Source organism: Perna viridis, chromosome 12 (genome assembly GCF_037379345.1).
Source record: "Perna viridis isolate PV_CMFRI_1.1 ecotype Kerala chromosome 12, ASM3737934v1, whole genome shotgun sequence".
NCBI classification, from domain to species: domain Eukaryota; kingdom Metazoa; phylum Mollusca; class Bivalvia; order Mytilida; family Mytilidae; genus Perna; species Perna viridis.
Window position 1 is genome coordinate 19,434,884 of NC_142456.1, and position 15,101 is coordinate 19,449,984.

Consider the following 15,101-nt stretch of genomic DNA (forward strand, 5'->3'; position numbering starts at 1 on the left):
ATATAAATGTTAGATTTGTTCAAGGTTTTTTTGGTGGAAGTTAGTATATTTTCTGTAGAAAATACTAAACAATTGAAATTTTGCATTAAAATTTTGCTTGTAGTAAAAGTCTCCTACACGAGATAGTTTCAATGGGGGGAGAATCTCCCTTCTGAACCACATATAAATGTTAGATTTGTTCAAGGTTTTTTTGGTGGAAGTTAGTATATTTTCTGTAGAAAATACTAAACAATTGAAATTTTGCATTAAGATTTTGCTTTTAGTAAAAGTCTCCTACACGAGATAGTTTCAATGGGGGGAGAATCTCCCTTCTGAACTATTCCAATGGTTAACAGGTATGATTTTTATAATGTTTAATTGTCAAAATGGTTGGGTTTTTAGACATGCATGTTTTAAGGTTCTGCAGCCCTTTTCATAAAAAATCTTAAGGGTAAAACTAGTCGTAAGTTGTGACGTCACAATACTTAAATCTATTATGACATCATAACTTAAGACTAATTTTAAGCTTAAAATTTTTTGTGAAAAGGGCCACTGTGACCTTAGTTTGATTCTTATCGTAATTTGATGTTCTTGAGAAGCATTATCTGAAGGAAATTGCTTTTTTTGTTAGGATCTTTTGTATGACCTTATTTTCTGGCTTTTTACAAATTTCTTCTGATTGAGTATTTTGATTTATATTTTCAAGTTAGAATACCTGCTGGGTTGTAATTATGAATGAAAATCCCTAGACACCTATTTGACCCTACCACAAGTTACTTATAGCTTATTTCCTATGGTGTTCTTCATATAGTTAAAGAATGAATCCCTTCTTGATTTTTGTAAATCCTTGATAGTGCTTTAAATGTGGAACTGTTGCTACATTTTTTAGTCAGTTTTGCAAAGATATTTTTGAAAAAAAAACTCTTCTGCAATTAATACCATTTTTTCCAAAAAATCATGCAATTTAGTGGCCTTAAACAATCTGCATGATTTTTTAGGAAGTCTGGTACTTAATACCTGGCATTTTTTTTCTGCTAATGAGATATTGTTTTGTCATATTTAACAGGTGAGCCAAGACCTACTGTCTCATGGTCTAGAGTTGGTGAACCCATTCCTGATACAGCCACAGTGAATGATGTGTTCTTGGTCATACCACAGGTCAGAATTGAGGATGCTGGAACATATGTTTGTACAGCTCAGAACCTTGGAGGAATTGTTCAACAGAGAGTCAATTTGTTTGTGAGAGGTCAGTATTTTCTGCCTGACCATCTGTCTGTGTTAGCTTGGAAGTACAACTATTCTAAAATTTGCATAAGGATGGAGCATTAACAATGTCTTATATATATATATAGATGCTCTGAAAAATGAATAGTTAAATATGGTTTTGTCAGAAGTGACATATGCAGTTAGGAAGTGATTGTTCGAACTTTAACAAAAACAGTGTGTGTTGTAGAAAGTCTAGCACATTCCCATTAGTCAAGACATTAGCAATATAACAACAGAGTGGTACATTACGAACCAAGTCAAATCTTATTTAAGTACAAATAGCTCTGTTCCTTACAGGGAAAATTATTTTATCTTGGACCATTTAACAGAGAATCAGCTGGATAATTGAAGTCTATATTGTCTGTCTGTCTGTCTGTTGACATTAGGATAAAAGGACAATTTTTTTTGTCTGTAATTATGCATATTTGTTTCTATGAGGTCAGTATATTGTGTCTGTTTGTCTATGTGATTGACTTCCAGAATCTTTGTAAGTTTTCAGGGTCGTAATAAGTATTCACTTACAAAAGGACCATTAATTCAGAAGGAGACTTGACCTTTACATGTACATGTTATATTGTTAATAGTATTTGAATGTTAATGCAAAGTGCCAGATTAAGGAGGTAGACCTAGGATAAGGGACATAACTTATGAAATCAATGATATGTTTGTATTATATTCAATTTCACCAAAGCCTCTCAATCTTTCATTTGAAGCAGAATAAAATGAATCCAAGTTAATTGAAAACTTACATAAGATTTATGTAAAATCCTGAATGCAAACGTTCAAATGATTTTTAAGAGTTGTGTCCCTTACTCTAGGTTACCTCCTTAAAAGGTGAATGAAATCCATAAAATGATCTATAGATACAGCCTTCTGCTATTTTTTGATGCTCCATTAATTCTTTATTTTTTTTATTTTGGCAAGCCCTATGTTCTATGATTGTAATTATCCATCCATAACTTTTATACTTTTATTTAAGCTCGTCCCATCATATCTGGAAGCCAGGCGGATTCCATGACTGCAGCCTTGGGATCCAGTGCCACATTGTCATGTGATGCTGTAGGCTTCCCCACACCAGATATCACATGGTACAGAAAAGATGGAAATATGCCCAGGTGTGTAACCTTCTTTAATCCCAATTAGCTTAAATAAGGGCTATTCAAAGTTAATTTCATGGACCTCAGTCCTTTTTATGTAAACCTATGAGGGAGGGAAAGATTTCTTTTTACCACTGTATGATTTCAAGCAAGTCACAATTTTTCGGTGATGTCTGAAAATTAGAGTTTCACTTCTAGTCACTTTTGGTGTCGCCTGAGGGCAAAGTGAGATACACCAGGGTGACTATTTTGCCCAAATCATCCACTAGTGTTAGCTGCGAGTTTTATTTTTTAAAATTACCCCAACCAGCATTGTTTATAGCCAACAAAGTTTTATGGGACATGCTTTTTGTTTTCACTTTTTTTATCTGACAATTAAAGTGGATAATAAGACACCCTGATTTAAAAAAAAAGACAATGGAAGGCCTGAGAACCAAAGCATTATTTTTAGTGATACCATAATTTTGGTTTATTATAGTGAGTACTCTATTGAAAAGGATGGTAAACTTACCATACCCAAGGTACGCCCTGAGGATGCTGGAATGTATACCTGTGCTGCTGGTAATGAGTTAGGAAAGGCTGAACAACCCATGGAACTTGTCGTTGGAGGTAGGAGTTTTAGTAACTTATTGAGAAGTTTAAAAAGAACTGATAATATATTCTGAAACAATTTAATTTCATCTGTAAAAGCTTTTTGACAGGATCGTTCTCTGTGAGCAAACCAGGTTAATTTGTATAACGTAGCTTAGTACTATGACATCACTAACATTGATTGGTCTACTTTCTACAATTTCAATAATCCTAGACAAAATAGCATTTTGAATACAAGTCAGTTATCAAGTATTTGAATATATATATATTAAATTATAAGGAATGTTTTTAATTTTTGAACAGGTTAAGCTCAATAACCTGGTCTGTGTCAGTTTACAATTTTTATAAACTGCTTCATGGTTTACAAGTGTAAACTGCCACAAACCAGCTAGTTAATTTGTATAATCTGTTCAAAAATTAGAAACATTCTTTAATAATTGGAGACATCATATACTCTTGTTTTTTTTTTTCAGATGTTTTTTCCTCATTAGCATAAACAATAGCCCTGCTTTCATGATCTAAGAAACTAATGAAATATTTGCATTTACAGGTTATCTAAGACCTACAACAATTAAAATGTTTTTCCGTCGCAGTCGGTATAGTTTCGCTTTTTACCCTTTGACATAAAGGACGCTCTTCCATGGAAGCGCAAGTCACCTGATCGCAATTAATTCTGTTTCCCGATTGGCCAAATACTGATAACTACATGGTGTTCGATAGAATTGTATGGAAAATTAAAATTGCGTGCAACGTGTTAATTTATTTAATGAAATATAGAAACTTGTTAAGTAAAAAGAACAAAATTTTACTGTGTCGGCTATCTTTTTTTTTAAAGATAGTACTTGTTTTTTAAATAAGGACTTAATTTACACATTGTTTTAAACTATGACAAAATGTCACTGTTTAACTTGATTCTTTTCATTTCAGATCTGGTACCCTACTTCCCCCAGAACCCAGTTTCCTACATCACCTATCCACCAATAAATGATGCCTATCTGGACTTCGACATTCTACTGTCCTTGAAACCAGAAACTACTGATGGTAAGTCTAAATATAAATGCTGGAAAGCAAATATAGGGTTTGAAGTCTCCTTCTGGTTTCATTTCCTCACTGGTTGTGTCGATATAGATAGTATTTAAACCTGAAGACCAATCTGCATTTATTTGTTTGCTTCAGAGATATTCTATATATTGCTTTTCTTAACACTTTCATCATGAAGAAATACGTATTGTTCTTTGTATTGGTATTTTTACACAGAAAGATGTTTTACATGTAACTCAGCAGAACTCAATGATCTGTGAATTACATAGTTTCCATGCATTTGAATTGTTGATTAACACTACAGAGTTACATGACAAGACTTACATACCCTATAGTAAAACCTCTCTAAACTGGTCCCTAAATCAGCTAAACCATACATGTTAAAGAGTAATCAAGGAAATCAAGGTTATAGCAGTAATCAAAAGAATGTAATCCAGGGACAAAGACCAGACATGGAAAACAGACATACTCAACAAAGAACATAAAATAACTAAAATCATACATACAAAGTAACAAAAGCAAATGAGCATCTCAGACTCCACTAAAAACTGGGAGCATGGACCAGGTGCACTGGTAGGGTAAGCGTCCTCTGCTTTTCTAGAAACACCCGCCGAAACAAAAAAAGACCATACGATATACACATAAAATTATGAAACTATTAAATCGAAATGTATTTAAATGAAGATAACTGCTAATTGGGAACATTTAAATGAAATGAATAATTCACACAAAATAATTTAATTCTTTATAATTATATAACTAACATGCGAAAAATGTTTATAAAAAAATATATACTTCAATTTATAATACAGCAAATGATATTACTGTGTATTATATTTGTATATGTATATGTATATGTCTTTCCAAGAGAATGGATATGGTGAATATGTCAAAGAGACCATAACTGTACCGGGATGAAAAATGTCAGCTCAAGGCCACCCATATGTATGAGCCTAAACCGAACTAATGTAGTTGGTTTGGAGCTAATAAAGTAATTGGTTTTGTGTTTGTCACTGTTTGTTTTTAGGCTTGGTACTGTACAATGGAGATGAAGATACTGATGGAAAGAGGAGTGGTGACTATGTCTGCTTTGGTCTCCGGGAAGGTTACCCAGAATTCAGTTTCGATGTTGGATCTGGTCCCGCTATCATCCAAGGCAACCAGTCTTTGGAACTTAACAAATGGCATACAGTTAGATTGGAAAGGAGTAAGAAATTAGGTAAATTAATTACCTCATAAAATTAAGTTTAAATGAATTTATTGTTAAGGGCTTTCTGAGATTATTAATTATAGTAGACAATTTTGAGGATTGGGATGGCAGTGTAATATTAATAGTCAACAGTTGGTTGTTTGGGCCAATGGCAATATTTCCTACAGTGTCATAAATGTTTTAATCATTGACAATTTCATGAATGTCTATATTTAGCTACCCTATAGCCTTCTAATTTAGATGAATGAAAATTTTATGAACACATATACTATGCGATGTAATCTAAAACCAGTGGTAATTTTGATTATCTTGGTATCGGGTACCATCAGTAAACTAAATTTTGAAACTGTTCTGGAAATTCAAACTTTGCTTGGCAAACAATATTTATAAGAATTTCTTTTAGATGGTTTTTGGATATTTGGCATTTTTAACTTATCCATGGTTTTATCAAATGCAGGTCTGAAATAGGTTTCTTATCCTTATCTTTTGACATTAATAATTTTAATTGGCATTTAAAGAAGTTAGATTTATATATTGTTTCCATCTTTTTTTTGCTACTATCACTTGATGTAGATTAATTGTAAGTATATCGTTGTATTGGTGTTGTGTTTGTTATTTTAATTATGATCCACAATTTAGGTACAGGTAACATCAAAGATGTTGATTCACAGAGCTGGACTTGATGTACACCCCAAAAACTGGAAACAAATATATTTTATTTTTAATTTTTCAAAAGTTTTGTTTTGTTTCCTTCAAATTTTACTGTCTGCTTCTGACCCTTTGGTATATTTTACCTACTTGTAGTCTTCGAGATTTCATCATTTACTAAAATAAGTTCACTTTAAATAAGATTTGATAGTTTTCCCATTCTATTTTTATTTTTCTTGAAAAGATAGATCTTATTTTTTTGTTCATCGTACCATCTGTCTGTCCATCAGTTCGTCCACTTTTTCCACACTTTCTTTCGTAATGCTGTTACCAAATAAGTTTGTTTTTGGTATGTGGCCTTATTTATGAAGAGTTACAGACTTTGGTTACGGTTGAATGATTTTTACGGAAGTTATGGCCCTTGGACTTAGAAAATTTCAGTGAATTTAAAATTTTCCGCAATTTTTTGTAATGCTTACCAGTCGATTTTATCTTTTGTATGTAGTCTTACTATAAGAAGTTACAGATTAAGTTCGACTTTAGTTATAGTTGAATGATTTTTACAGAAGTTATGTCCCTTGGACTTTGAAAAATTCAGTGAATTTTAAGTTTTCTGCACTTTTATTTGTAAATTTTAATTTGCTTTTATCTTTTGTATGTAGTATTACTATGGTTGAAGGATTTTTGCAGAAGCCACACATTTTTTTTACACAGGGGACATTGATATGCTGTTCTTTTAATAATTTAGTAATTATGTAAACTCATTAATACACTTGTGTTTTATAGGAAAGCTGACTGTAAATGATAAACAGGAATACAGTGGGGAGACTCCCGGGAGATTCACGGGTCTGGGTCTTTCACAAGATATGTACCTTGGTGGTGTTCCAGATTTCACAAAGATTCCACAACCAGCCAGATATACTTCAGGATTTGTAGGTTAGTTTGACAGTTACACATGCAAATATTTTTCCCAAGAAATTCATTTTATTCTAGCTTCACACGAAATGCATGTGAACTTCACATGTGATTATTGTGCTTTTCATGTGAAATTCATATAACACTATCTTCATGTAAAAAATTAATGTGAAGGCTCAATTAACCAAAATTTTACATGAAATCTGTCACAAAGTTTATTTGCTCTATTCAGGTGAACATCATGTAAAATTCATATGAAAATCATTTGAAATGATTTCACCTGTGATACTGGTAACTAGGTATATTATAAACCTCAGATTGAGAAGATGATTTGGTTGTTTTATCTGCCTCCTGGATTGGGATATCACATCATAGGATAGTGTGATATGAGATCCATTGTGAATGGTTGTTATGTGATTGTGATACCTTGTGGATGAACTCTTATTTATCTAAAAGCAACATTGTGATGTATCTTACTTTCTCATCCCATATTATCTTGTGAAATGCAGATGCCAAATGTCAAGTGACCAAATCAGCCTATTTTGTTTGTAGGAGCTATTAGCCAGGTACAGAGAAATGGAAACAACCTGAATCTAGGTGCTGATGCCAAGACTCTGGAGGGCATAGAGATGTATGATGCCTGTCAGACCAACCCGTGTTATAATGGCGCTAGGTGTATCCCATCCAATCATCACTTTGGATGGAAATGTATCTGTCCTGAGGGATTTACTGGCAGTCGTTGTGAGGCAAGGGGTCAACAGTGCTCGCCAGGTAAACAAAGCAGAGATAAGTGGATATGTAATGAATTTTAGGGAAGTGAGACAGTTTTGAAAATAATGGATGCTGCAAATAGTGAGATTGATTTTAAATCAAACCTGTCATTTCAATTAAGTTTTAGACATTATGAAGCTATTTGTCAACAGCTTTCTTTGGAACAATGAGGGTGTATAAACAGATGTGAACACTTGATTTTGCCTCTGATTATAATACATTTGAATTCTTTTCTAGGTGCCTGTGGAAGAGGCAGGTGTAGGGACCTGACTCAGGGTTTTGTCTGTATCTGTCCAATGGGATATTCTGGACCTGGATGTAGATCACGTAAGTCTATAATCATATCCCATGCTTTAAGTTTTAAGGGTATTATTTTCTTGACTTATTCGTACATCCATCATTTGTATCATTTATGTATGTTGTTGATAGGCTAGCGTCTCCCATTTTTTGCTTGGTTGAATTGTTACTAACACTGATTGATTTTTCCCAGAAATCAGTGGACCACTCTTTGGGGAGGGGGACTCAAATTAATTGATTAAGGCTTGTTAATTTATTGCATCTCAATTTTTTTATGGATTTCCTTTAAACTTTGGTGGATGGATCATGATTTTCACAGGTATTGTGAACATGTTATATATTGTTTTATAATTAAAAAAAATAATGTTAATCTCTTATTGTTTGGATCAGATGTGTTGTAAAATTAATGGAAATTACATGTAAATAGTGTTAAATATCAATTCAAGAATGAGCAATTGACTGCAGAGCCTAATCTAGACATCGATGACGAGTTGAAGTTTTAGTAAATTGTGTTTGAAAAATAACAATATTGACATTTTTGTTCATGTAATCAGTACAAAAACTTCTCCATGTCAAAGACAAATGGAAGAATTGAGCACAAATGTGAAGTTTTTGTTCATTTATCCCTCTAGAATAGGCCATGTGACTAGATGAATTCAACAAACAAATAAAAAATCCACTGAAACTACAAAGTAAAGCAACATTGAAGACCAGATTGAGTTATTGCTGTAAACTGTAGATTCAGAAATTATTGCATTTACTAATTATTAATAATTAAACGTCAGAAGTAACACGGTTTTTGGTTGGATCCAAAATTGTGTTGATCATCTCATAGACCAAATTTTGTAATGACTGTGAAGTCATCAAACTTTTTTTAATGATTTACTCATTGAATTGTGCATACAGTACCTATATTAAATTATAAGGAATGACAGTTATATTTTTTCAGTCTACTAAAAAGTATTTGAAATATTCTCAATGCCTGTGGTGCACACTTTAAAATAAAAAGTTATTTAGTGTGCACACGTGATTGTGATTATTTATTTATAGACAGAAAACATATAACAGTCATTCGTTAATTTGAATACAGTAATACAATTCTCTGAGAAATTCCAGTTGTCTAGATGGAATTTTCATTGTTGTCTATAACAGGATAACCGTCATTAATATTTTTTTAGCTGTTTCAATTACCATTCCAAGTTTCAACAAGACCTCTTACGCAGCCTACCCAGCTGTTCAGGGTGCTAAGTTTGAAATGAAGATTGAGATGGAATTTAAACCTGCAACACTAGACAATGGTATCATCCTCTATAGTGCCAATGATGATGAAGGGTCAGGTGACTATGTTTTAATCGCTCTCAGGAATGGTTATCTGGAGTTCCGATACAACACTGGATCTGGTGAGTTGGATTTAGTTATGAAATTTCTAATCCAATCTAAATCGTGCCCATTTCCAATCTTAGCAAATTTAACACAACCACCCAATGTTTCGAATCTCTATTTAAGTCAGAACAAAACTATGGTTAAAATTCAATTTCAAAATCTGACTATGGCAAAATTTTTCATCAGAAACCCAAGGCTGTATTTTTTTTCAATATTGATGATATTTTTTATTGGAATTTCTGTTATGTTTTTTTCTGTCAAATGGGAAAACAAGTTTTTAGATAAGGAGTTATTATTGTTTTATTTTTTTACAATTTCAGCACCAGTTGGATAACTGTTATATAAATTATTAAGAAAAAATATTTCAGTTATAATATTCAGTTCCTAATATCCTTTGAATAGAGTGAGAACTACATGTACATTTTTAAAAACCTAAAGATAAACATTTCTAAATGTCACCAATGTATTTTTACAAGTTTGCAAATTTGTTTCTGTCATAAATTGATATGGGGCTATCAGCATGGTTGTCATTTTCATTAGACAGTTGGTTTTTGTATAATATGGGATGAAGTCTGTTGATCTTTATAAAATTTCATAACAAAGTTCCATACCACAAAAGGAAGGTTGATATTGATTTTGGGGTTTATGGCCACAACAGTTAAGAATTAGGGACCAAAAAGGGGTGTAAAGCAAGCATTTCATAGATTTTGGCCTTTGGTCCCAATTTGTTGCATTCAATGGACACCAATTGAATATATTTATTTCAAATTTAGAATGTGCTTCTTATTGATTGGGCATATTTTGTAAGCCATTGTGGTTGCTGTCCAGTATCAACTTCATGTCAGGTTTTGTGTACGAGAAGGGTATATCTAGCACCACAATATATGCAACTATTTGTTTTACATACTTTATGTAAAACATTTTTCAAAATGTCTTGTGAATAAAGCAAGAACTTGATTGTTAAAAAAACACAGAAAAAGTTGTATGAATATTATTGGTTGTGTTTTTTACCAGGACCAGCCGTGTTGAGCAGCAGAAAGAGGTTAACTGTCAATGAATGGGTCAAAGTTGTGGCATCAAAGAGAGGCCAGGAAGGAACATTAGTAGTTAACGATGAAGAACCTGTCAAAGGTGAGATAATTCTTGTCATAACTTGTGATAAAAATGATAAATTTAGCCCCTACATTTACAGATTTTGCCCTAGTGATTGCACAGTAATTATAGCCATTCTTTTGTACCCCTTGTCTATGCAAGGGGAGTTTGTTCCGAATACTTAAAAGATGAAGCAAAATTATTCAAAAGATCTACGAACTGCTGTTTATCAAAAAACAAAAAAATAATGAAGGCTTCATTGAAATTTTGTTAAAAATTTACTGGTTTCAAGTTGAAGTTTGTTGTGTGTCTACTCTACCACTCCACCTCCTTCTTTAATGATTACTATGGAATATTGATTGATTGCTACTGAGACTCAGAAACTAATGGTGTTTTATTGATGGGGCGATGTGAGGAAATGTGATTGATGGTGTGATGTGAGGAAATGTGATTAATGTTTATTCTATTCTTTCTATCTAAAAGTTTGTCACTTTCATCTTATCTTATGATATTGGTTTGATTTTCAATCTAATAAAATTCAGATCAAGTACTGTAAACCTATCAATTTTCGCGGTTGGTAATTTTTGTGAATTCTGTCAAGGGAACAAATTCGTGAGTATCAATTTTCGCGGTTTGAAAAACAATAAGCTTTCTATAGCGTTAAAAATCAATTCTGCAGGTACTGTTTTTCGTGCTTTTCTGTCCACCGCGAAAATATTGAAAATTAGTACATCATGAAAGTTAATACTTTTACAGTAATTCATTTACTGCATTTAAGATCTAACAAAATTCCATTTTACTTTCTGTTCAAATCCTTGGGGTTTTTTTCTTAGTAATACTGGAAAGTAGAAATCTGATTGTTTGATCGATCTAAAAGTAGAATGAAGTATTGTTAGATCTGATTGGTTGATTGATCTGAAGGTAGAATGAAGTGTTGTTAGATCTGATTGGTTGATTGATCTGAAAGTAGAATGAAGTGTTGTTAGATCTGACATGCAGTGGTTGAATTGACCTACAAGTTGGTCTAGTTTTAATTAGATTGGTTTGAATATGCACTTTTTTTTGTTTTATAGTTTTTATATTTTGAAAGAAAGTGAAAAATGAATGAAGCAAAATAAAATACTATAGTATTCAGAATAAGATGCTTTTATTTACATGAATAATTCCTAGTAATATTGTTTTTCAGCTTTGATTTTTTTTTCTGTAATTTGTAGTCTTTTGATCTAATGTTTCAAACTGAAATTTGACTTTCCGTTGTGTTTTTATCATTACAGAATTTGTTCCATATACGAATCTTTTCACTTTGCTATCAACACATTGGAGCTGTTCTGCTCATAGGAAATCTATTATTTTATATGTTCAAATTCATGGCCTATGTATTATTATAGATATCTTTTTAAAATGTTTCTGTTAGAATTCAGAATTTACTTCAACAATAATTTCACAAAATTTTCTTGCCAGTAGTTTGGCAATAGAGTTATTACAATCAATTGATATTGGAATTAATATTTTTACAAAGTACACATAATTTTGCTGTAGGATTCAGAATTTACCAATAATTTCACTAAATTTTCTTGCCAATAGTTTGGCCATGGAGTTATTACAACAATCGCTATAGGAATTATTACAACTACCATCTATTGCGACGATATCGTTACAGAAGAGGTATACGCACTGCTTGATTATTTGTTTTTTATGCTTCTCGTCTTTTCCGAACGCTTCAACATCACTTGGTGTGGGGTTTTATAGGTGTAATAAGATTTTTTTTTTTTTTCACATATGGTTTTTGTATCCAATATAATCAGGAAACATGGGTTTGGATAAAGTTCAGATATTTTATTGCTCATCAATTGTAAAACACAGAACTTGCTATATAATTTTGATACTTTTGAAACATTCTATCATAGATGTATTACCAAGTATACAGTTTTGCTTACTTGAATAAATTGATGAATATTACTCTGCTTCTGTATAAATTTTTCAGTGTGCAATTAAGATCTAATTAATAATACATGTATTTATGCTTTCACTGTGGAATTACAGTTTTTAGAATTAAATTGAACTGACTTTTAACAAAATAACAATTAGTTTATTAAGTACCATTCTGTGTAAGAATCAGGCAATGGGTGGCACATCATATTTCTCAATTTGGTCTTTTTTGCCTCCAATACATTCAACACATCTAGAAAACAACTGAACAGCAATTCAAATTTATCCTGAAGCATCAGTGATGTAGATATTTTTTTACTGCTTACATAAGGAAAAAGCTGGGGAAAATTTTCCCGCCATTTTTCCACAGTGCATTTCAACTAAATTTGACCTATCAATATCTTAAATTAAAAAGGCAAACTTTTCAAACACTTTGACAGTAATTTCTTGAGGTTATGAGGTATAAAAACTTGGATTATGCAATAAAATATCCGTGTATTTTTTCTTCATGTGCCACACCTTATACACATTTTGCCTGATTCTTAGATGGAGAAGTACTTAATAGCTGATTCAAAATGTGTCATCTAAACTTAGATCAAGATATATGTAGTAGCTAAGTATTAACACAGATCTAATAGATGAAGGTTAAAGTGAAAAGTAATAAAAATATAGATGAAATTTCTGCACTAGTCAAAAGGAATAGTCAATGGGGAAGTCTATGAATAATGAAAACATCAGGGTGAAAATTGGCAAGTTAGAAACCATTACAACCACACTGTCTAAAATCTCATCAATGCAGTGGAAACACTTTTTGTCTATGTAATCTGTTACAAAAACTTCTCCCTGTCAAAGACAAATGGCGAAGTGAACACAAACCAGGAGAAATTTTTGTTCATTTCTCCCTCCAGAGTAGGCCCTGTTTAAAGTAATGTTATTAAATACCCACACCAAGTGGTAATTAGGGTCCTTCGCTACTTTTAGAATTTTGTCCTGGTCTTGTTGATTTTAACAATTCTAATATTGTTTAAACTGATAGGAAAAAATTAATTTGTCCTGTCTTGGTATTTTACTTATACATGTAAGACTGCATTTAAGTGAGAAAAAAAATGCATGTAAATGTTGAATGAATACAAATGATATTGCAAACAATGCCTGCTTGACTGCTAGAAAAACCTTGCATAATTTCACTGAGTAACTGCTGATCTTGATGTGTCGACTTTCAAAGTATATCTGACCATTTTTGCATTTTTTTAAAGATGTGCAGTGTAGTGTTTATCATGTTTATATCTGCATGTTGTGCATGAATAGGCTTTGAGTTCTGGTTATATATGACGAAAGAGCCGCTGGTCAAATTTTGTATTTTTTTTTTACTGAATGTGCATAATAACAAGCTTTCACATTAGGGATTTAAAGATTCTTTTTCCAAATGTTTGAACTTTGTGTCTTTTTCTTAGTTTAAGATAAATAGGAATCCCTTCTAACCAAATATAAACAACAATTCATAACTGTACCCCACCAGTTTTAAATTTAGAAGCACCATTCTTCACAAAACAAAATTGTTAATAGTAATTGTCATTGAATATATAAAGAGGGTTTTTTCGGGATACAAATAACATCACTACATTATTGTTTCTTATCAGAGAAAATTGAAGTACTCTTTAAAACTGGTAAAATCATGGTCATGTGGCATACAAATGTCAAAAGGACATTACCACATGACAAGACCTGTTGTATTTCTACACTGTAATGCCTGCTTTAGCTTCTTCAATGAAAAAAACACAATAGATGCTTAATGTAGAGAGCATTATTGATAAATTTCATACTGCCCTTAGACAGTAATATTACCGTCAACATTGATGATGCCCTTGCCTGTGACTCAAGACATTATCAATGTCCCTTAGGTTGTCAATATGTCATATTACTTTCTACATAAACAACTATTGTACAAATTTTTCATTACACCCTGAAAGCTTTGGTTTGCTAGATTTGCTAGTAGAATGTTGGAATTTAATCTGTCTGGCTATTCTGTCCTACAATCTACAGCGGTATACTGCATGGTGAACTAAGTACAGTTTTTTTTAGCCAATTTTTCACTTGTAGACATCTTTCCTCTTATTCTGCAGATTAGGAATTTGAACTTATTTATTCTTTATTATTAGAATGTGGTAGGAATGGATTCTTATTCTCTCTTTTACATCAAAATTAAAATTATACAGAATGTTTCTCTTTCATTTTAACTGTCCTCTGCCTCAAAATTAATCTTATATCACAATAATATTAATTACTTTCTCATGCATTTGATCTTCAAGAAATTTCCACACACAGTACAAGTGAAATTACTGCATTTTGTTCTAGTTGTGCACCAAGCCGAGAGCTGGATCACAAGTAAAGCTAGCATTTGATTTACAGTTAAAGGATTGTCATAAATATGGAACTGTATGGATGTTTATGATAAGTGACCAATGTCGCATAATAAACATTTAGATAGATAAGCATTTAAATATTGATTATGTTGTATTTTGTAGCTGTTTCCCCCGGAACAACCATTGGATTAGATTTGAGGACCATGTTATATATAGGTGGTACTGATCCCGACCACAGCCTTCCACAGAATCTCGGAATTAGCAATGGTCTGGTAGGATGTGTAGCAGAGGTAGGATTTAGATTGTAGAGTTCAATTGGGTTTGTGTGTAACATGAAATTTTGAATAAAAACAAGTTTGGTGTATTGGTGATGCCTATTCTGATCTTCAACTTCTACAGAATATTATTATGAGTTGTGGTCTAGTTAGATGTGTAGTATATGTAGGGTTTAGATTAAGATTATGGAGTTTTAAGTGTGTGAGGAAGGGTTTGAATGGACAATGTTTTTATTTTGATGAT

At 32.2% G+C, this 15,101-nt stretch overlaps 1 protein-coding gene across 5 annotated transcripts in view; it reads left to right on the forward strand.

Annotated features, from left to right (window-relative positions):
- Positions 1-15,101, forward strand: part of LOC148601590 (basement membrane-specific heparan sulfate proteoglycan core protein-like) — a 158,293-nt gene that overhangs the window by 136,173 nt on the left and 7,019 nt on the right. For 4 of the 5 annotated variants that reach the window (XM_088554732.1, XM_088554731.1, XM_088554733.1 and 1 more), the window contains 12 exons: positions 1,046-1,225; positions 2,225-2,360; positions 2,821-2,951; positions 3,861-3,974; positions 5,002-5,193; positions 6,619-6,768; positions 7,300-7,518; positions 7,756-7,845; positions 8,994-9,215; positions 10,213-10,329; positions 11,875-11,955; positions 14,745-14,872. In XM_088554732.1, the coding sequence (XP_088410858.1) occupies positions 1,046-1,225; positions 2,225-2,360; positions 2,821-2,951; positions 3,861-3,974; positions 5,002-5,193; positions 6,619-6,768; positions 7,300-7,518; positions 7,756-7,845; positions 8,994-9,215; positions 10,213-10,329; positions 11,875-11,955; positions 14,745-14,872 (1,760 nt within the window). The remainder of the gene's footprint in view (positions 1-1,045; positions 1,226-2,224; positions 2,361-2,820; positions 2,952-3,860; positions 3,975-5,001; positions 5,194-6,618; positions 6,769-7,299; positions 7,519-7,755; positions 7,846-8,993; positions 9,216-10,212; positions 10,330-11,874; positions 11,956-14,744; positions 14,873-15,101) is intronic. The other variant, XM_088554734.1, reaches the window with a different exon arrangement.